Source organism: Physeter macrocephalus, chromosome 12, assembly GCF_002837175.3.
Source record: "Physeter macrocephalus isolate SW-GA chromosome 12, ASM283717v5, whole genome shotgun sequence".
Classification (NCBI taxonomy): domain Eukaryota; kingdom Metazoa; phylum Chordata; class Mammalia; order Artiodactyla; family Physeteridae; genus Physeter; species Physeter macrocephalus.
In genome coordinates, this window is record NC_041225.1 from 43,508,277 (window position 1) to 43,530,549 (window position 22,273).

At 38.0% G+C, this 22,273-nt stretch overlaps 1 protein-coding gene across 6 annotated transcripts in view; it reads right to left on the reverse strand.

Moving 5' to 3' along the window:
* Positions 1-22,273, reverse strand: part of ITSN2 (intersectin 2) — a 124,997-nt gene that overhangs the window by 81,722 nt on the left and 21,002 nt on the right. For all 6 annotated transcript variants that reach the window (XM_055089067.1, XM_028496977.2, XM_028496978.2 and 3 more), the window contains exons 2-3: positions 13,396-13,459; positions 747-839 (exon numbers count right to left, since the gene is read on the reverse strand). In XM_055089067.1, the coding sequence (XP_054945042.1) occupies positions 747-839; positions 13,396-13,426 (124 nt within the window). In that variant the 5' untranslated portion in view covers positions 13,427-13,459. The remainder of the gene's footprint in view (positions 1-746; positions 840-13,395; positions 13,460-22,273) is intronic.

Sequence of the window (22,273 nt, forward strand, 5' to 3'; positions counted from 1 at the left end):
CAACGACAGGGCAACGTCACAGGCTTGATGTGAAGGTTAAAGGAGATAGTGCATTTAGTATAGTATCTGAAATACAGTACAGATTTGGTAAATATTAGCCATTATATTTACTACTACTGTAAATAAAACCCTAAGGTGCTTTAGCATAGAAAAGAAAGTTTCACTTATAGAAAAAAAATTGAAAGACACACCTAAATTAATCCTCTTTTGGTTCTGGGGGACTTCTTGCAAAACAAGGGCTATAGCATCAACAATCAATGCTTATAAAGCCTCCCAAAGACAGAGGGCTAAATGTTAGGAAAACAGATTCCAGAAAAAAAAATTCTAGATTATTTTCAAGAAAATTGATCTGATATATATATTTCTACTAGGTTTTAGAAATACTGATCATTATACTAGTAACTGGCACAACATATTAAGAACACATTAATAAATTTGCTTAGGGAAAAAAGTCTCAACTACCTTGGAAATAAATGGAAAACTTTCCAGATATAAGGTTAAAATGTGAAACTGGACAATTAAAGTTTAGGATCAGGAAAAGATCTTCTATTATGCCAAAACCAAAGACAACAAATTAAGATGGTTCCAGGTAAAATAAGAAAGTCACATTTTAAAAAAATTCTAGAATTCTGATTGATATGAATTTTATCATTAAATAATACAAATTGATGGCAGTCAAATTAAAACTAATTATAAAATACTACATGAAAAGGAGCATAATTTACAAATAAAATATAAACACAAACCTGTTATGTAACCTCCTGAGGGTTTGAGGTTATCAAACTGCTTGTCATGCTTAGTCCGTTCTTCAGAGGTAATAGCCCACATGTTTGGCCCTCCTAAAACATAAATGAAAGACAAAGATTTTATAGTGTATACACGAGAATACTTAAATACAATTCCAAAATGTAAACAAGAATCACAAATATCCATTTAATGACAGTACTTAATACTGAAGTGACACAAAGAGGAACGCTCTATCATAGCCATACATAGCATGGCCCTAAGGCTTTTCACTCACTCACCCAATTAACATCTACTTGAACAATTACTGTGTACGACTCACTGGAAGTGGGCAACAAGTGGGCAACAAGCTAAATACTAGAAATGAAAAGATGATTAAAGTATTATTCCCATCCTCAAGGAACTCTTAACTCTAGAAGATGACTACCAGCATTTACAATGTTAACCTGTGAAGCATCCTAAGCAGAAATACATACATAAAGCTGTGCTAGTACTGAGTTAGAAGCATCAATGATGAGCTAACAGGAAAGGTAAGACCGAGGCACAGCCTTGAAGCTTGGCTTTAATTTTGCCACGTGAAGAGGTGGGATAAGGGCATTTCATACAAAAAGGGCATAGCATGAGAAGTCAAGGCATGTTCAAGACACTGCAACTGCACTGATAGCTAAGGCACCACGTGAGTGTGGGAAAGTGGTTAAGAAATAGGTAGGAAGAATTAACTTTAAGGGGTCTTAAATACCATCCTCATCTGACATTTACTCTGGAAGTTACAGAGTGCCATCTGGTACTTTTTAAAGTAATTTTTCAATTTGAAATACTTTTAGATTTACAGGAAAGTTGAAAAGATAGTATGCAGTTCCTGTATATCCTTCATCCAATATCCACTATGTTAACAATTTACATAACCACAGCACGTTTGTCAAAACACATAAATTAACACTGATATACTACTACTGGCTAAACTAAATACCTCTACCAGCAGGACTAGTTGGTGAACCCCAACACAATTAGACTCTGGGTACTGGAAACAGCACAAATCTTTGTTACTGAGGATTCTGCCAAGTGGAGCCTTTGGCAAAGGGAAACAGCCTCCAGCTGGGTCTGAAAGCTTGATTTAGGCAGGCCTAGTGACTCTCTGGCCTGATAGTCCCATTTGGGGGTGGGTCAAACTTAAATTCCACAACTAACAAGGTGAGAAGGACCCCCAAAAGCCTTGCTTGCCAAATGGAAATGGTATATTCAAGAATACAGGACAGCCTTGCCCCAGCGGCATTTTGGCTTTGTATGAAAAAGTGGCAGCCAATTCTCTGAGGGGAAACTTTATTCCTACTCCACTGTCTGAAGGAAAGCTACTGGATCAATGAGGTTCCCTGAAATGCCTCAGCCTGGTTCACTAATGGTTTATAGAAGCTGAAGCTGACAGTGTCCACTGGGCTGCCATGACTGTTCAGCCTCAGAGCTATGCAGAACCAAAAGGAGACACAGTCATTCTCTTCAGTGGGCAGAACTCAGATTCTTGGGCTGTTGCCAGTGGCCCAGCTGTTTGGTTTGCCACTTGGAAAATTACAACTGACAGATTAAAGGTAGCCTCTTTGGGGTTTCAAACTGAAAACAAATTTTAATTGCTAATTGAATGGTCTGGGTCACTTATTTAGCTACCCATGGCAAGGGCCCATTCTCTAATTTAGACTGAAATCAAGCTTCTGATTAAGCCTGACTCTGTGTTTCTGATGCAGAGGATACCACTGCATGCCACACTTAATGATTCCTGTCTAGGAGGTCTCACTGCACAGGGCATTGCCCTTTTTTGCCTCTTGGCAGATGGACTACATCAAACTTTTGTTCTCCCCCTAGGGCTACTGGTGGTTCATCAAGCTGTTGACACTTTTTCAGGTTACCAATCAGCTCCCTATGTCCATACTACTGCGGCCCTTGAAAGTAATCTGTGTCATGTTTTTAGCTTTCTGGACTATTTGCACTGACGCTAATGAATCATTTATCAGAAAAGCTGTTCAACAATGCATTGATGATGTCTGACTCTGCTTCCATAACCTCCTCCTGGTTCACCTTACTTCTTAAACTAAGACAGTTTGGCCACTGAATGTGCTGTCCCTAAGAAAGGGATCATCATCGCCTCTTAGCTGGTTGGTGCATCCTCCAGGTGGCAGCTCAGCTAAAAAGGGACCTAGAGGAGTCAAAGTTAATTCTGGGTAGGGTTTACAAAAATGTCCCTGTCCCTCTTGCACCTAACACTTCTAGATCACTAGAAAATAGTGAAGTTACAGCTAAATGGAACACCAAGATCTTTTGGCAGTGGAGAGCAACGAGCAGGCATCTGAAGAGACATACCTTAGACCCCAAGAGGTATGGGAGTGGGAGAAGCATGACCTTTTTTCTTTCAGAACTGGCCCTGGAGTCTTCTTCCCCAAGGAGAATGCGCTGGTGTGGCTCTCCTAAACTGCTGGAAGCATCTTAAAATTTATGTGACTCTGAGTCTGCCATCCCCCACCAGATGGCTTTCACTACCATCTGATTCTCATCCACTCTCAGTCTTAGGCAGGCCATGTGCACCTGAGTCCCAGGGGTATGGATTTCTCTGTTCCTGCCCCTCCACCCTGGGGCTTCCAAACTTCTCCTTGTATCTGTGATTGGTCTTGGGAAGCACTTTCCTGTTGCTCCACCAGCAGTAGTAGGAGTAATACCTCTGCTTGGTATTGGTATAGAATCTTAGACACAAGGTTTCCTTCCCCCGCTCAGGGGTAGACAGGTTTTTCTTCTACCCTTACCCCAGCAGCAATGTGTCTCTGCCTGTGTCCTTGGGGTGAGTCTTTACTGACCCACTCTCAGTGGCTTAAGGTTTTTACTTAATAGGAAAAAAAGATGCAAGGAAATGCATGGTACTTCATGTCTGTCTGCCTACAGCTGCCTGCAACTGAGGTGGGGGCTCTTTCTGGTCTCCTGCACAGCCTCCATCTTTCTCATGAGCACCCAGTTAATGCCCACAGGAAACAGCTTGTAAGTATAAACTCCCATTGTGTCTATGGCCCCCAGTTATTCCAGACCAACATGCTGGCCCTCACTTGTCTTTCGGTAGTTCATTGAAATTTTATCTTATTTCTGTAACAAATGCCCTACTTAGCGTACTGTTTGCATCCATAAAGGTTGAGGTTAGATTCTGTGGAGAACTGCTCCAACTTCATTGGAGTCATAGAAATCCTTCAATTTGCCATCAGTTCCATGTTCCACCCTGCATTCCAGCCCCCTTTACTCAACAGCTCTACTGAAAACATCAGTCCATTTATTTATCAAACATGACTCTCCTAAGCCTATGTTGAATCCAATCTAATCTGCTTCATAATTTCTAGAAACTTTCAAAGTTTCTGGTACACCGATGGTGACGTGATTTCCTAAAGCTACCTTGGATTTTTTTTTTAATGTTCTCTTTGATAATTTAAATAGGATCCAGGAAGAGAAAGGCCAATAACATAGAATTAAATCACTATCTTGAAACAAGACTTAGTGTTGAGTTATGAGTGCATATTTCAATAGGAACAACAAAGCAGCTCCAGAGAAGAAGGTGGTCTGAGAGGTCTAGAAATATTCTATGAGGCAATTAAGGAACTAAAGATATTAAGCCTGAATAATGAAAGGTTAAAGAAGAAAAAGTAAAAAAAAATACCCCTTTTAAAAATCACACCAAAATACAAAAATACTTATGGATAAACCTGACCAGGGAGGTGAAAGACTTATACGCTGAGAACTAAAACACTGATAAAGGAAACTGAAGATGATTCAAAGAAATGGAAAGATACGCCATGCTCTTAGATTGGAAGAATTAACATTGTTAAAATGGCCATACTACCCAAAGCAATCTACAGATTTAATGTGATAGGGATCAAATTACCCATGACATTTTCCACAGAACTAGAAAAAACAATCCTAAAATTTATATGGAACAATAAAATACCCAGAATTGCCAAAGCAATCCGGAGGAAAAAGAACAAAGCTGGAGGCATAACCCTCCTAGACTTCAGACAACACTACAAAGCTACAGTAATCAAAACAGTGTGGTATTGGCACAAAAACACACATATGGATCAATAGAACAGAAAAGAGAGCCCAGAAATAGACACACACCTATGGTCAATTAATCTTCGACAAAGGAGACAAGAATATACAATGGAGAAAAGAAAGTCTCTTCAGCAAGTGGTGCTGGGAAAGCTGGACAGCTGCATGTAAATCAATGAAGTTAGAACACACCCTCACACCATACACAAAAATTAACTCCAAATGGCTTAAATACTTAAATATAAGATGACACCATAAAAATCCTAGAAGAGAATATAGGCAAAACATTCTCTGAAATAAATTGTACCAGTATTTTCTTAGGTCAGTCTCCCAAGGCAAGGCAATAGAAGTAAAAGCAAAAATAAACAAATGGGACCTAATCAAACTTATAAGCTTTTTTAAAAAACTTTTTATTATATATTGGAGTATAGTTGATTAACAATGTTGTGTTAGTTTCAGGTGTACAGTACAGAGATTCAGTTATACATATACATGTATCTATTCTTCTGCAAATTCTTTTCTCATTTAGGTTGTTACATAATATTGAGCAGAGTTCCCTGTGCTATACAGTAGGTCCTTGTTGGTTACCCATTTTAAATATAGTAGTGTGTACATGTCAATCCCAAACTCTCTAACCATCCCTCCCTCCCACCAATCCCCCCTGGTAACCATAAGTTCGTCAAACTTACAAGCTTTTGCACAGCAAAGGAAACCATAAACAAAATGAAAAGACAACCTATGGACTGGGAGAAAATATTTGCAAATGATACGAATGACAAGGGCTTAATTTCCAAAATATACAAACAGCTTATACAATACAGTAATAAAAAATAACCCAATCAAAAAATGGGCAGAAGACCTAAATAGGCATTTCTCCAAAGAAGACATACAGATGGCCAACAGGCACATGAAAAGATGCTCAACATTGCTAATTATTAGAGAAATGCAAATCAAAAACCTACAATAAGGTACCACCTCACACTGGTCAGAATGGCCATCATTAAAAAGTCTACAAATAAATACTGGAGAGGATGTGGAGAAAAGGGAACCCTTCTACACTCTTGATAGGAATGTAAATTAGTGCAGTCACTATGGAAAACAATATGGAGGCTCCTTAAAAAACTGAAAATAGAGCTGCCATATGATCCAGCAATCCCACTCCTGGGCATATATCCATATAAAACTATAATTCGAAAAGATACATGCACCCCAATGTTCATAGCAGCACTACTTACAACAGCCAAGACATGGAAGCAACCTAAAGGTCCACTGACAGATGAATGGATAAAGAAGATGTGGTATGTATACACAGGGGAATACTACTCAGCCATTAAAAAGAATGAAATAATGCCATTTGCAGCAACATGGATGGACCTAGAGATGATCGTACTAACTGAAGTAAGTCAGAAAGGGAAAGACAAACACCATATGATATCACTTATATGTGGAATCTAAAATATGACACAAATGAACTTATTTACGAAACAGCAACAGGAAACAAACTTATGGTTACCAAAGGGGAAAGGGGATGGGAGAGAGATAAATTAGGAGTTTGAGATTAGCAGATACAAACTACTATATATAAAATAAACAACAAGGTTCTACTGTATAGCACAGGGAACTATATTCAATATTCTGTAATAAACCATAATGAAAAAAAATATGTATATATATGTGTAACTGAATCACTTTGTTGTACACCAGAAACTATCACAACATTGTAAATCAACTATACTTCAGTTTAAAAAAAGATTAAAAAAGACATGGTAGCAACTGTAAGTGTTTCTACAAGTTGTTATGCAGAACACGAAGTGGTTATTTGCCTTCCATACACGAATTAGGAAAAGGACCACCATTTTGAAGAAAGTTAGGACTGTATGAAGAGGGAATCAACCCCACCAGAAATTACTCTTTTGTTACCAGAGGTGTTAAAACAGACAATGGTCTACTAAACCTGAAAATATCTGAGGGTCTCTCAAGCCATGAAAAACAAACAATGATTTTATGATCCTTTCCATTTGCTCTGAACATGAGACCCAGTCTCAACTCACTACCCCCAAATACATATTCACCCTCTTCCTTTCATAGCTAAACGGCAGCAGTGGAGCATAAAGGAACACAGTGGAGGTTCTGCTCCTGTGTGCTAACCAGTTTTGTGACTTGAGCAGGTCTTTAAACTTCCTCACCCTTTGTTTCCTTACCTAGGACTTGTTGTAAGAATGGTGTATGTAAAGATGATTTCAAAAGTATAAAGTATGTAGCAGGCAATACTTGACTAGCCAATGTCCTACACACCAGAGACATGCAACCCCTGGCTGAATCACCGGGGGAGCTTTAGGAGAAAAAAAGCTATTCCAGCAGACCAAGTAAATCAGAATCTCTGGGGAATAAGGCACAAGCTTCACCATTTTTAAAAAGCTCTCCAGGTGATTCTTTTGTGCAGCCAGGGTGGGGAACCACTGTCCTATACAAACCAGGTTTGCACCTTGCCTCCTCTTCTTTCTATCACTCCGCAGAATATTATGCTCCACCTCTACCCTTCCAGCCAACTCAGGACAACTAGCAAATAATGCTGTCCAAAGGCAACTGGTGGCTGTCAAAGTGAATTATGTGGTCTCTTTCTCCTAAGGATGCCACAGGCATCTTGCAATTCTATCCTGTTAAAAGATGAGTTAATCTCATCTTACTTTTTCTCATAGAGATATACACAGATCTTTTTTTTCATCCCCTTTACCCTACTGTTCTCTCAACTCTTGACCATCTCAGAGAAACAACCTTCCCTCTCTTATCATTTGCTTTTAAAGTCCAACAACATTAGCAGAATAATAGTAGTACTTGGGGCTTCCCTGGTGGCGCAGTGGTTGAGAGTCCGCCTGCCGATGCAGGGGACGCGGGCTCGTGCCCCGGTCCAGGAAGATCCCACATGCCGGGGAAAAAAAAAAATAGTAGTACTTAGTAGAAGCAGCAACTACTATTTACTATTACTTTACACCACCAACCATGCTAAGCATATTAATATTACGTTTAATTTTTACAACAGTTCCGTGAACAAGGTTTACACAAGTTACAGACCAAAAAAACAAAGCTAGGGAAGTTAAATAACTGGCCTAACACTATATAGCTGATTTAATTTTTAGCTAGAATCTTCCTGTACTTTAGAGTATAAGTCCAAAGTTTCTGCTCTTAACTATTACACCACATTGCCTCCCTGACTACTTTCATATATATTTTAGTTTAGCAGTATTATTTTGTAATTTAAAAATGACCAGCAACAAAATGTAAAGGAGATACATATAAATTGACATTTGAATATAAAAATATGTGTCTCTTTTACATGTCAAAGCAACCAAATTTTCCCTTGGAATAATGTATCTTAAAAAATTTGGGGGGAAATTCCCTGGCGGTCCAGTGGTTAGGACAGGGGGCCCAGGATTGATCCCTGGTGGGGGAACTAAGATCCTGCAAGCTGCACAGCATGGCCAAAAAAAAAAAAAAAATTTTTGAACACTGATTATATAACGAATATGTAGAAAAATGTTAATCGTGATACTATTATTTACTATTTAACAAGAAAGAAATCTATACAAAACAAAAACCAAGAACAACAAGAATGCTGGTAGTGTGTCCCTATCTCAGAAAAGTAAATTCTTACAAACGCCACATACATAACATCCTCTTTCTCATCCCATGACATATGTTCCCTTTACTTGGATTGCCATTCATATGACCGTCTTCCACTTCAAACTTTCTCTTTCAAGGTCCAGGGCAGGTGTCACTTTCTCCAGGAGGTCCCTGACACCTGCAGGTCAAATTGCTTCCTCCTCTAGATTCTCAAGAGACTTCTCCATGCTTCTATAGAGCACTTAAAAAGGTTCTGTAATTGTTTTCTATCCATCTGTTCTACCAGACTATGAGCCCTTGGAAGACAAGAGCTTTGTGTGTTTATCTTTCTATGCTCGGAACCGGCAGAGTACCCAGCACAAACACTTAAAAATGATCGAGGAATAGGGCTTCTCTGGTGGCGCAGTGGTTGAGAGTCCGCCTGCCAATGCAGGGGACACGGGTTCGTGCCCCGGTCCGGGAAGATCCGGCATGCCGCGGAGCGGCTGGGCCCATGAGCCATGGCCGCTGAGCCTGCGCGTCCGGAGCCTGTGCTCCGCAACGGGAGAGGCCACAACAGTGAGAGGCCCGCGTACCGCAAAAAAAAAAAAAAAAAAATGATCGAGGAATAAATGTCTGAAAAAATTAGAGGGAGTAGAGAAAAAGCAGAGAGGCAAGATCAGGACTTGGGGAAAGACAAGAGTCATTTACAAATCTTTCTGTTGTCTATCCTTCACATATAGTTATATCAGCTTTCTGTGGAGGTCTTTAAAGCTATATATTCAACATGGCTAATAATCATCTATACTTCACTTCTGACTACCTTTTCAGTTTATTTAGCTTCTACCAATAAGAAACCAAATATGTTTAAGTATGTAAACTCACACATATTTGCTGACTGTAGTCCATAAAAATCTGCCTTACAAAGTTGTTTCCAGGAATGCATATCACTGAAATATAGGTGCCCACTATAATTAAACACTAGATGGATTTAATATTTCTTAGCCTTAAATGACTGGATTAAAAAAAATCTATAAACATCCTCTCTTAAAGACAAGATTTAAGATTAGAGTTAAAAATAAAGAAACAGGGAATTTCCTCACAGTCCAGTGGTTAGGACTTGGTGCTTTCACTGCAGTGGCCCAGGTTCAATCCCTGGTCCGGGAACTAAGATCCCATAAGCCTTGCATTGGGGGTGGGGTTGGGGGGGTTGGGGGAGGAAGGGAGGGAGGGAGGAAGGAAAGAACAGATGTACTGAAGAACTAAAGACCTAAAATAGCTAAACCTACACACTTTTAAAATAAATACCATACATATGGTAAAAAAAAACCCCTACTTTATTAGTTTATCATAAAATAAATAAATTAACCAATCAAGATTCCTGTGACTAGGAAGGCAAGTAGTGTGGCTACAGAACTGATTTAATACTGTATGACTTTGGAAAAATGATGCTGATGATAAAAAAATAATGACCACAACAAAAAGGATTACAAAGATGGAAGCAACTCACCTTTATTGAGCCCTATCGGTCAGGGACTTCAAATACAGTAACTCACTGACTGCCACCACTACCTTATACATAAGGTACTACACTATTACCCCCATTTTACAGATGAGGAAACCCAAACTCATCGTGGTAAAGTAACTTGCTCAAGGTCACACAACTAACAAGTGGCAGAACTGAGATTAGAACCTAGGTAGCCTGAACTCTCTACACTACACTGTCTCCCAATGTACATAGATAAGATGCTCACATTCTCTGTACCTTGACTGCCACCTCTATAAACAAGAGTATTACCTAACTCCTCAGGGTTGTTGTAAAGATTACACGTAATATGTAACATATCCACACTAAAAAACACTAAATATCATTTTTTATCTATTACACTGAGAAAATAACAATAGCTAACATTTAACAAAACTTACCATGTGTCAGGTACTTTTCTAAGAGTTTTACATGTATTGTTTCTATTAAGTCTCACAAGAATTCTATGAGGTAACTATTATTACTATCACTGTTTTTCAGAGGAGAAAACAGAGGCATGGCGAGATTAAATAATTTGTCCAAGGTAACAGAGTCGGCAAATGTTAAAAGCAGGATTAGAATCCATGCAGGCTTAATTAAGGGTCTTAATCTGCACCTTGATGATAATTAAAAAGAAATAGACCTACAAATATGTTGTCAGTTGATTTCAACAAAATTATCAAGATAATTCACTGGGGAAAGATAGTCTTTTCAATAAATTGTGCTTAAAGAACTGGACATCCATATTTTAAAAAAAAGAATCTCAAACTTGTACCATATACAAAAATTAACTCTAAATGGATCGTATCTAATGTACATGTAAGAACTAAATTATGAAACTTCCTGAAGAAAGCAAAGAAGAAAATCTCTGTGACTTTGGTTAAGGCAAGACTTTTAGGAAACAAATGGCACAAACCATTAAAAATTTTTCGATAAATTGAACTTCATCAAAATCTAAAACCTCTGTTCTCATAAAGACAGTGTTAAGAAAATGAAAAGACAAGCTACAGACTAGGAGGAAATATCTGCAAAACATATGTGATAAAGGACATATATGCAGCATATCTAAAGAACTACAGATTCAACTCAATAAGAAGACAATCCCTGCTTTTAAAAATGGGCAAAAGATCTGAATAGACACATCAAAGATACTCAGATGGCAAATAAGCATATGACAAGATGTTCAATGACACTGATCATCAGGGAAGTGAATACAAAAACCATAACAAGATATCACTACATGCCAATTAGAATGTCTGGAATTAAAAAAAAAAATGCTGGCAAAGATGCTGGGCAACCAAAACTCTCGCACATTGCTGGTGGGAAGGCAAAGAGATAATCTGGAAAAGTCTGGCAACTTCTTATGAAGTTAAATATACATTTACCATAATAACACCCCAACAATAACCCTTGGGGATTTACTCAAGAGAAATAAAGACCTATTTCCAGATAAAAATCTGTCATCTGATGGTTATAGCAGGTTTAGACATTATGTCTAAAGTTCCAAAACCTGGAAGTAACCCAAATGCCTTTTGCAGATAAATGAGTAAACAAACTGCGGTACACATTTATACAATGGAATACTACTTGGCAAGAAAGAGAAGTATATGCAACGCCGTGGATGAATCACAAAAGTATTCTGTTAAGTGAAAGAAGCCACAAAGATACAAAAAGGCTACCTATTGTGTATTTCATTTACATAATATTCTGGAAAGACAAAACTATAGAAACAGAAATCTGATCAGTGGTTGCCAGTTGCTAAGGGTAAGGTGAAGGGACAAATGAAAATTTTAGGTGATGGAAATGTTCCATATCCCGATTTACATGGCTATATACATTTGTCAAAACTCATCAAATGGCTTCCCTGGTGGCACAGTGGTTGAGAATCTGCCTGCTAGTGCAGGGGACACGGGTTCGAGCCCTGGTCTGGGGAGATCCAACATGCCGCGGAGCAACTAGGCCCGTGAGCCACAACTACTGAGCCTGTGCGTCTGGAGCCTGTGCTCCGCAAAAAGAGAGGCCGCAATAGTGAGAGGCCCGCGCACCGCGATGAAGAGTGGCTCCCGCTTGCCACAACTAGAGAAAGCCCTTGCACAGAAACAAAGATGCAACACAGCAAAAATAAATAAATTAATTAATAAACTGCTACCCCCAACATCTTCTTTAAAAAAAAAAAAAACTCATCAAACTGTATTAAAAAGGGGTGAATTATATCTCAATAAACCCAACTTAAAACAAAAATATAAAGCATCTAACACATGCCTGTCACATGGAGAGTGCTAAATAAATTCGTTTCCTTACTCAATCCAATCCCAGGGAACAACATAATTAAGGAGAAGGCAGAGCATTAAAATCTTTCTCAGGCTCTTCTTGTGATAAAGATACTCCTGCCAGAAAATACTGAAAGTGAGGCTTTTTAGTCAGAAACCTTACGACTATTTTAAGTCTGAACAGTCTGGTTGGGGAAGCTTGAGCTGCTCTAACATAATCATCCCCAGGCAGTGACAGACTGCTATCCTAAGACTACAGAGAAGTCTGTTTCAGCAGAAGGGAATCTGTGTCAATCCTTATCACATTGTAACACTTTCTTATATACTACTATCTCCTCACCTTTCTTTGGGTACCTGTTTTTGCAGTGGCCAACTCACCCTATCTGATAATGCTTACTGCTTAGTTCTTCATGACTCCAAACAGCAACCTTCACACATTCATATATTGTACATTCATTCAACAAACATTTATAGGGCACCAATGTGTGTAAGGACGAGTGGTACAAAAATAAAATGAACCCCTTAAATGAGCTCAGAGACTTTCTAATATTTAAGGGACACCACCAGCCAAGAGAGTCACACACAACAATCATGATTAAATATCATGATTAATGTTACTAACAGAATAAAAATGTTCTAAGTCATATGAGAAGGAATAATTTTTTTTTTTTTTTTTTTTTTTTTTGCGGTACGCGGGCCTCTCACTGTTGTGGCCTCTTCCGTTGAGGAGCACAGGCTCCGGACGCACAGGCTCAGCGGCCATGGCTCACGAGCCTAGCCGCTCTGGGGCATGTGGGATCTTCCCGGACCGGGGCACGAACCCGCGCCCACTGCATCGGCAGGCGGACTCTCAACCACTGAGCCACCAGGGAAGCCCTGTCCTCCAGTTTTACGCATTAAACACAATGTTTGTTTAGGTTATTCTTAACTGCTCAAAGGCAAGCACCACATTCCAGATGATACTGCAGAACATGCTTATACTGAGCCATGGGATTTACTGCACAATATTCTACTAGAAGATACATGCAATTTTCTGAAATAAACTATCTAAATACTTTCAACAAGAATACTTTAAGTTTTTCATTTATAAGTTTAAGGAAAAATATCTAAATGGATATTTTATAACCTCTACCAAAGAAAAAAAATCTCATAACCTCTTTCTCTTGCCACAAGCAGGAAGCTACTTACCATTCATTGCTGTGGGAAACTGAGCCATCATGGTCCTGAATTTTCCTTGCTAGCACTCAGCCATCTACAACATGAAAACATTGTGCCATTAATAACACAACAAGGGCAGATTGCAGCTTAGTGCTTCCGCTAAGGAGTAGGAATGTCTGTCCCCTTCAGCTCACACTTCCAACAAAAAACAATGCAGGGTTTCGGCTGCTGCCGAACAGACAGAATTTACATTTGGGGAACGGTAGGAGACTTTGTTGGGTAATGGTGCTGTCTTTAAAATAAAACTATTTAGGGCTTCCCTGATGGCGCAGTGGTTGCACGTCCGCCTGCCGATGCAGGGGAACCAGGTTCGCGCCCCGGTCTGGGAGGATCCCACATGCCGCGGAGCGGCTGGGCCCGTGAGCCGTGGCCGCTGAGCCTGCGCATCTGGAGCCTGTGCTCCGCAACAGGAGAGGCCGCAACAAGGGGAGGCCCGCGTACCACAAAAACAAACAAACAAACAAACAAAAAAAAACATAAAATAAAACTATTTAAAAGAAAAACAGTCATACTTAAGAGCAAATACTTAATAGAGAAACCTTTGGCATGAACCAATTTTGTAGAAATTAATTTGGGAAAGAGGAGGGTTGTTACAACTAGACAAGAATTTATTTCAAAGAAATCAACTCTATAAATTAATTGTACAATAACATGGAAATCCATAATACTCTTCTTCTTCAAAAAAAATCCCCAAACAAGAAAAATATCCAAAATAAATGTAGCATAGCTGTAATTAAGTTCTACAGGTTTATAAAAATGGACTAAAAGTAACTATTAAAACATGTATGTTGGGCTTCCCTGGTCGCGCAGTGGTTAAGAATCCGCCTGCCAGCGCAGGGGACATGGGTTCGAGCCCTGGTCCGGGAAGATCCCACATGCCGCGGTGCACAGGCTTCTCATTTAAATATTAACATTTTTAGAAGACTGAGGAAAAATGTTTGCACAAGTCATCTGAACAAAGAAGGCATAAAGAGTTGCATGTCGTGGTGGAAGGTGTCACCAGAGAAGTTGGCTGACTAGCTGCCAAGAAGTGTTACAAGGTACCATATCATAGTGAATGCAGTGTGCTCAAGGGGAAAGATGACTGCACCAGTATGACCACCAAGGTAAGTTACGAAAAAACTGGTATATAAATCCAGTTTGTTCATTTACAACGATAAATTTAATGGCTAAGGGAACAAACAGCAGCTTTTCTTCCTATAAAGCAAACGATCATCTACTAAATTTTGGCCAGATCACTGTTTGGTGAGCAAAGGAATTTAACTGTGATTAAAATGTTTCACGATATCAGGCATCAGCAGTCTGACACACCTACCTACACAACAGGCATAAGCAAGGACTGGGCAGTAGGGATGAGCAAACCCCCAATAATGCTTGCAATTATTGCAATTATGCACTGCCAGTTTTAGTCTTCTGCCTCCCAGCTTCTCTGTACGTTACCATGATATACCACCCTCCCTCTAAAAGTGCACATTCTTTTTTTAAGCTTCACTGCAATGGAACTTTAAACCTTTTACAACACTTAGACTTCACCTGTCACTACACTCTTCTAAGGTAGGAGGAAATTTTACCCATGTACCAGTTAGTTTTCTTCACTTTTTTCTCAAAAGGTAATGTTAACTCCAGGTTTGGAGTTGCTTACTATACAGAAAAATAATACCTAAACTATGGTGGGGTGGTCAAGAACTCCTAGGGGAGGTACTGTGTAGAGAGCTTCAACAGGTGAGTAAGAATTAGTTATAACTATAATGTTAAGAACCTTGTACTTGAACCTGTGGCTGACAAGTTTTAAAAGGTTTTAAGGAGGGACACAGTCATATTTCACTTAAAATAAGCCAGTCAATTGTGAAGAAAAGGCCAAGCCTGCATCGGGGAGATCAGGTAGAATATCTGGCACAGATAAGAATGCTATCTGGCACCTGATCTAGAACAGTGGCCTCAGGAAGAGAGGAGAAGGGATGAACTGGAGGAGCAATGAAGTGTTTAAAGCAGGTAGAACTCAGGGACTCTTTAGACATATGAGATCATGGAGAAAAAGGAAGCAAAGAGACGACTCCCAGAATGATACTCTGTGAGACTGGGTGAAGCGTGGTGTCACCAGCTAAATAAAGTGAACACAGAAGGAAATTTCATACATCAAGTTTTGATTACAACTTCCTCAAATATAGAAATTCTACAAACAGGGGCTTCCCCGATGGCGCAGTGGTTAAGAATCCGCCTGCCAGTGCAGGGGACACGGATTCGATCCCTAGTCCGGGAAGATCCCACATGCCGCGGAGCAACTAAGCCCGTGCGCCACGACTACTGAGCCTGCGCTCTAGAGACCATGCTCCGCAACAAGAGAAGCCACCGCAATGAGAAGCCCGCGCACCACAATGAAGAGTAGCCCCCGCTCTCCGCAACTAGAGAAAGCCCGCGCCCAGCAATGAAGACCCAATGCAGCCATAAATAAATAAATAAATAAATAAAATAAAATAAAGAAATTCTACAAACAAGTATAACACTTTTACCCCCCCAATTTTAAATTATTACAAGTAATGTTAAACCAAAATAAGCCAAATCTTGCAAAGAAACTACTGATTTAAGATATGCAGTAGCTAGGACCCCTATTTTATTAGGAGAGAATTTTTTTCCCCAAGATTTAATTTTTTTTAATTTTTTTTTTAGGCAAAATATACTTTAATATATCTGAAAATACAGTTAACAATAATTGCTACCATAAGTATAACTTTTAAAAAAGATTTCCTTGACTCCTTTTTGTTCTAATCTTCATTCTGCTTGATTAATTTGTAATTGCAAACTATTTACTTTGTACTCTAATATGTTTACTGCATCCACTTTTTAACAATTAATGTTATTGGAGTATAGTTGCTTTACAATGTTGTGTTAGTTTCTACTGTATAGCAAAGTGAATCAGCTATACGTATACATATGTCCCCTCTTTTTTGGATTTCCTTCCCATTTAGGTCACCACAGAGCACTGAATAGAGTTCCCTGAGCTATACAGTAGGTTCTCATTAGTTATCTATTTTATACATAGTATAAACAGTGTATATATGTCAACCCCAATCTCCCAATTCATCCCACACCCCTCTCCTGAGATTTTTTAAATGTGGGAGAAATCCTCCAAAAGCATTACCTACAATGCATTTTATAACTGCATAAAAGCACGTGCATTTCCAAAGATAGCTTAAAGAAAAAGCACAGGCTTACAAAAGACAAATAAGGAATAGGATCTCACAGTCACAAAGCCTTTATCAGTTAGATCTAGGTCTAAAACTTACAGATCATCTATCTAGAACCTCTAGCTAGTCATCATGTACTCTGTGAATACAACAGAATGCCACATAACAAATGCTCAATAATCACAGGTATAACCTGAAATAAAACCGAAAAAATGAATCAAATAATGTGAGGGGCAGGGAGGGCAAATCCCCTTAGGGAAGCTGAAGGTACTGGTATTACAGAACATTCTTCACCTGGTACATGGGATTTAGCCACCCATGCATGCAGGTACCACATTATAACATGTATGTACGTAGGTTACATCTGATTGACTGTGGTAACATCTGAATATGGTAGCATAATTTGTTGGAATCAATAAGCTTCTTTTTTAAACTTTTATATATGCTATATTTAGAAATTTTTAATGCAAAATATTACATTATCTTTGCCCAACTATATCTGGATTGTTCAGATGACTTTTTAAAAATTTATTTATATACATGTTTGTATGTGTATATATATTTCAGATTATTTTCCATCATAGGTTATTATAAGATATTGAATTTAGTTCCCTGTATTATACAGTAAATCCTTGTTGCTTATCTATTTTATGTATAGTAGTTTGTATCTGTTAATCCCATACTCCTAATTTATCCCTCCCCACTCCCTTTCCCCTTTGGTAGCCATAAATTTGTTTTCTGTCTGTGAGTCTGTTTCTGTTTAGTATATATATTCATTCATATTATTTTTTTAGATTCCACATATTAGTGATATAATATTTGTCTTTCTCTGCCTGACTTACTTCATTTAGTATGATATGCTCTTGGTCCATCCATTGAACCATTAAGCTTTTAAAGCCTACCATTTCATATCTGTTATGTTTATACCAATTCTCTCTGGCCTACTGTAGAATAATTACTTCACGCTTAAAAATTCTAATTTATATTTGCAGAGAAATAATAACAATTGAAATTTTGAAAAATATAACAGATACATTTGATGTTTTTTTTAAAAAATCAATATTTTTACATTATGTAATCATAAAAGTTACTATTTACTAAGTGTTTACTATCAATGCAGTACACTTTATTAATTATCTGTCTTGTTCAATAGTCATTGAGAATCTAAAATATTTCAGGTTCTGTACAAGCAGCTTCACACACAGGAGCTTGTAGACTAGTCTAACAGGTGCCAGACAATGCTAGGTACCTTTGATAATACTAATAATCCTCACAATATCCCTGGAGGACAGAGATACTGTACTCATTTCACACTTGAAGAAACTGACGATTAAATTACTTGCCAAAATTTAGTAAGTGATGAAGCCAGGATGCAATCCTAAACCTGTCTAATTCTAAAGCCCATGAACTTCCCATGGACTTTATCTGCCTTTTCCTCTCTTAAAAGGGGATAATAATTAATGCTGAGTGGGTCACAGGTTCCTGCAAGCAGCAGATCAACTTACTCCTGCCACATTTCTAATGGAAAAGAAACACAAGCCAGAGATGCCCTCCAACACTTAGGTCTACGGCAATCACATACATAAATTAGGGAGTGCTAATTATTTCTTACCTCTTGGTATAACCCTCTGAGAGGAAGAAAAGGATAATCAGCATCTCCCCAGTTACAGAGCTGATGTCTATTTCAGGCATGTGTGATTGAAGTCAGCATCCAATAAACACCTCTCTCTACTCCTTAAAAGGGGTACCATGTAATGATCGGCAATCTTGGCAGTTTGCAGTTATCATATAATTTGAACACTGTGCTAATTATCAATGGTTTTAGAATATTTACGTGGAGATTTTCCTGCTCATAAGTGGAGAACTGACATTGTTACCTTTTTAGAAACCAAGAAAATATGTGTGGTAGATAGCAGGCATAAGGCAAAGACCACTGCTTCAATTTAATATAATCCAAATGCAATTTGGAGAATGTGGTAAATATATTCATACTAAGGCAGAGAAAAGTAGAAATGCTTGAATAGGAGTAGGAAATCCTTCTTCTACAAAGGGTCAGTAAGACCCAGAAGGAAAAAAAATTGTAGCCGTTATAAATAAAAAGTAGTTCAATTAAGGTTGGATTTGTTTAGAAACACAGAATTATAAGGAAACAATTACAGTAATTATTTAGTCTAAAACCCTCAATTTTCAAGATGGGAAAACTAAAAGACTTCTATGAGCTCATATAGCTAGTCAGTAGCAAAACTGGTCCTAGAAACCACATTTCTTATGTCCAATGCTTTGTTTTTAAGTTTCCCAACTTGCCTGATTATATCACCTGGGACATTTTCTAGTTCTACAGATTCCCAGGCCCATCACCAGGAGACTGTGACTCAGTAAGTGGGAGTTAACAATAATTGCTACCATAAGTATAACTTTTAAAAAAGATTTCCTTGACTCCTTTTTGTTCTAATCTTCATTCTGCTTGATTAATTTGTAATTGCAAACTATTTACTTTGTACTCTAATATGTTTACTGCATCCACTTTTTAACAATTAATGTTATTGGAGTATAGTTGCTTTACAATGTTGTGTTAGTTTCTACTGTATAGCAAAGTGAATCAGCTATACGTATACATATGTCCCCTCTTTTTTGGATTTCCTTCCCATTTAGGTCACCACAGAGCACTGAATAGAGTTCCCTGAGCTATACAGTAGGTTCTCATTAGTTATCTATTTTATACATAGTATAAACAGTGTATATATGTCAACCCCAATCTCCCAATTCATCCCACACCCCTCTCCTGAGATTTTTTAAATGTGGGAGAAATCCTCCAAAAGCATTACCTACAATGCATTTTATAACTGCATAAAAGCACGTGCATTTCCAAAGATAGCTTAAAGAAAAAGCACAGGCTTACAAAAGACAAATAAGGAATAGGATCTCACAGTCACAAAGCCTTTATCAGTTAGATCTAGGTCTAAAACTTACAGATCATCTATCTAGAACCTCTAGCTAGTCATCATGTACTCTGTGAATACAACAGAATGCCACATAACAAATGCTCAATAATCACAGGTATAACCTGAAATAAAACCGAAAAAATGAATCAAATAATGTGAGGGGCAGGGAGGGCAAATCCCCTTAGGGAAGCTGAAGGTACTGGTATTACAGAACATTCTTCACCTGGTACATGGGATTTAGCCACCCATGCATGCAGGTACCACATTATAACATGTATGTACGTAGGTTACATCTGATTGACTGTGGTAACATCTGAATATGGTAGCATAATTTGTTGGAATCAATAAGCTTCTTTTTTAAACTTTTATATATGCTATATTTAGAAATTTTTAATGCAAAATATTACATTATCTTTGCCCAACTATATCTGGATTGTTCAGATGACTTTTTAAAAATTTATTTATATACATGTTTGTATGTGTATATATATTTCAGATTATTTTCCATCATAGGTTATTATAAGATATTGAATTTAGTTCCCTGTATTATACAGTAAATCCTTGTTGCTTATCTATTTTATGTATAGTAGTTTGTATCTGTTAATCCCATACTCCTAATTTATCCCTCCCCACTCCCTTTCCCCTTTGGTAGCCATAAATTTGTTTTCTGTCTGTGAGTCTGTTTCTGTTTAGTATATATATTCATTCATATTATTTTTTTAGATTCCACATATTAGTGATATAATATTTGTCTTTCTCTGCCTGACTTACTTCATTTAGTATGATATGCTCTTGGTCCATCCATTGAACCATTAAGCTTTTAAAGCCTACCATTTCATATCTGTTATGTTTATACCAATTCTCTCTGGCCTACTGTAGAATAATTACTTCACGCTTAAAAATTCTAATTTATATTTGCAGAGAAATAATAACAATTGAAATTTTGAAAAATATAACAGATACATTTGATGTTTTTTTTAAAAAATCAATATTTTTACATTATGTAATCATAAAAGTTACTATTTACTAAGTGTTTACTATCAATGCAGTACACTTTATTAATTATCTGTCTTGTTCAATAGTCATTGAGAATCTAAAATATTTCAGGTTCTGTACAAGCAGCTTCACACACAGGAGCTTGTAGACTAGTCTAACAGGTGCCAGACAATGCTAGGTACCTTTGATAATACTAATAATCCTCACAATATCCCTGGAGGACAGAGATACTGTACTCATTTCACACTTGAAGAAACTGACGATTAAATTACTTGCCAAAATTTAGTAAGTGATGAAGCCAGGATGCAATCCTAAACCTGTCTAATTCTAAAGCCCATGAACTTCCCATGGACTTTATCTGCCTTTTCCTCTCTTAAAAGGGGATAATAATTAATGCTGAGTGGGTCACAGGTTCCTGCAAGCAGCAGATCAACTTACTCCTGCCACATTTCTAATGGAAAAGAAACACAAGCCAGAGATGCCCTCCAACACTTAGGTCTACGGCAATCACATACATAAATTAGGGAGTGCTAATTATTTCTTACCTCTTGGTATAACCCTCTGAGAGGAAGAAAAGGATAATCAGCATCTCCCCAGTTACAGAGCTGATGTCTATTTCAGGCATGTGTGATTGAAGTCAGCATCCAATAAACACCTCTCTCTACTCCTTAAAAGGGGTACCATGTAATGATCGGCAATCTTGGCAGTTTGCAGTTATCATATAATTTGAACACTGTGCTAATTATCAATGGTTTTAGAATATTTACGTGGAGATTTTCCTGCTCATAAGTGGAGAACTGACATTGTTACCTTTTTAGAAACCAAGAAAATATGTGTGGTAGATAGCAGGCATAAGGCAAAGACCACTGCTTCAATTTAATATAATCCAAATGCAATTTGGAGAATGTGGTAAATATATTCATACTAAGGCAGAGAAAAGTAGAAATGCTTGAATAGGAGTAGGAAATCCTTCTTCTACAAAGGGTCAGTAAGACCCAGAAGGAAAAAAAATTGTAGCCGTTATAAATAAAAAGTAGTTCAATTAAGGTTGGATTTGTTTAGAAACACAGAATTATAAGGAAACAATTACAGTAATTATTTAGTCTAAAACCCTCAATTTTCAAGATGGGAAAACTAAAAGACTTCTATGAGCTCATATAGCTAGTCAGTAGCAAAACTGGTCCTAGAAACCACATTTCTTATGTCCAATGCTTTGTTTTTAAGTTTCCCAACTTGCCTGATTATATCACCTGGGACATTTTCTAGTTCTACAGATTCCCAGGCCCATCACCAGGAGACTGTGACTCAGTAAGTGGGTCACTACATTAATTAGGGCATGAGCCTCCTAAAATGGTCTTCCTGCCTTCCACAGAGCTACTAGTTTTTTCCACAACATCCACTGATGCCCTTCTACTTAAATTCCCCCACTGATTACAAGTTAAAGCCCAAACTACTTAGTATGAAATATGGCACCCTTCAAAATCCCACCCCAATCTACTTTACCACACGCATCTCTAGACACTTCCCCTAGATTCAGATGTCCTAAGTACGCCAACCTTTCTCCTTGAAACAGAGAGGCTTTTTTCACTCCCCTATTCCTTTGTAAAGAGCTGTTCCCTGTCACGTTCACCATACTTTCTTCTCATTCTTCAACTCCCAACTCAAATGTCACCTCTTCTTTGGAAGACTTATGTCCTCTCAGGTAGTCAGTCAATATCTCCTAGG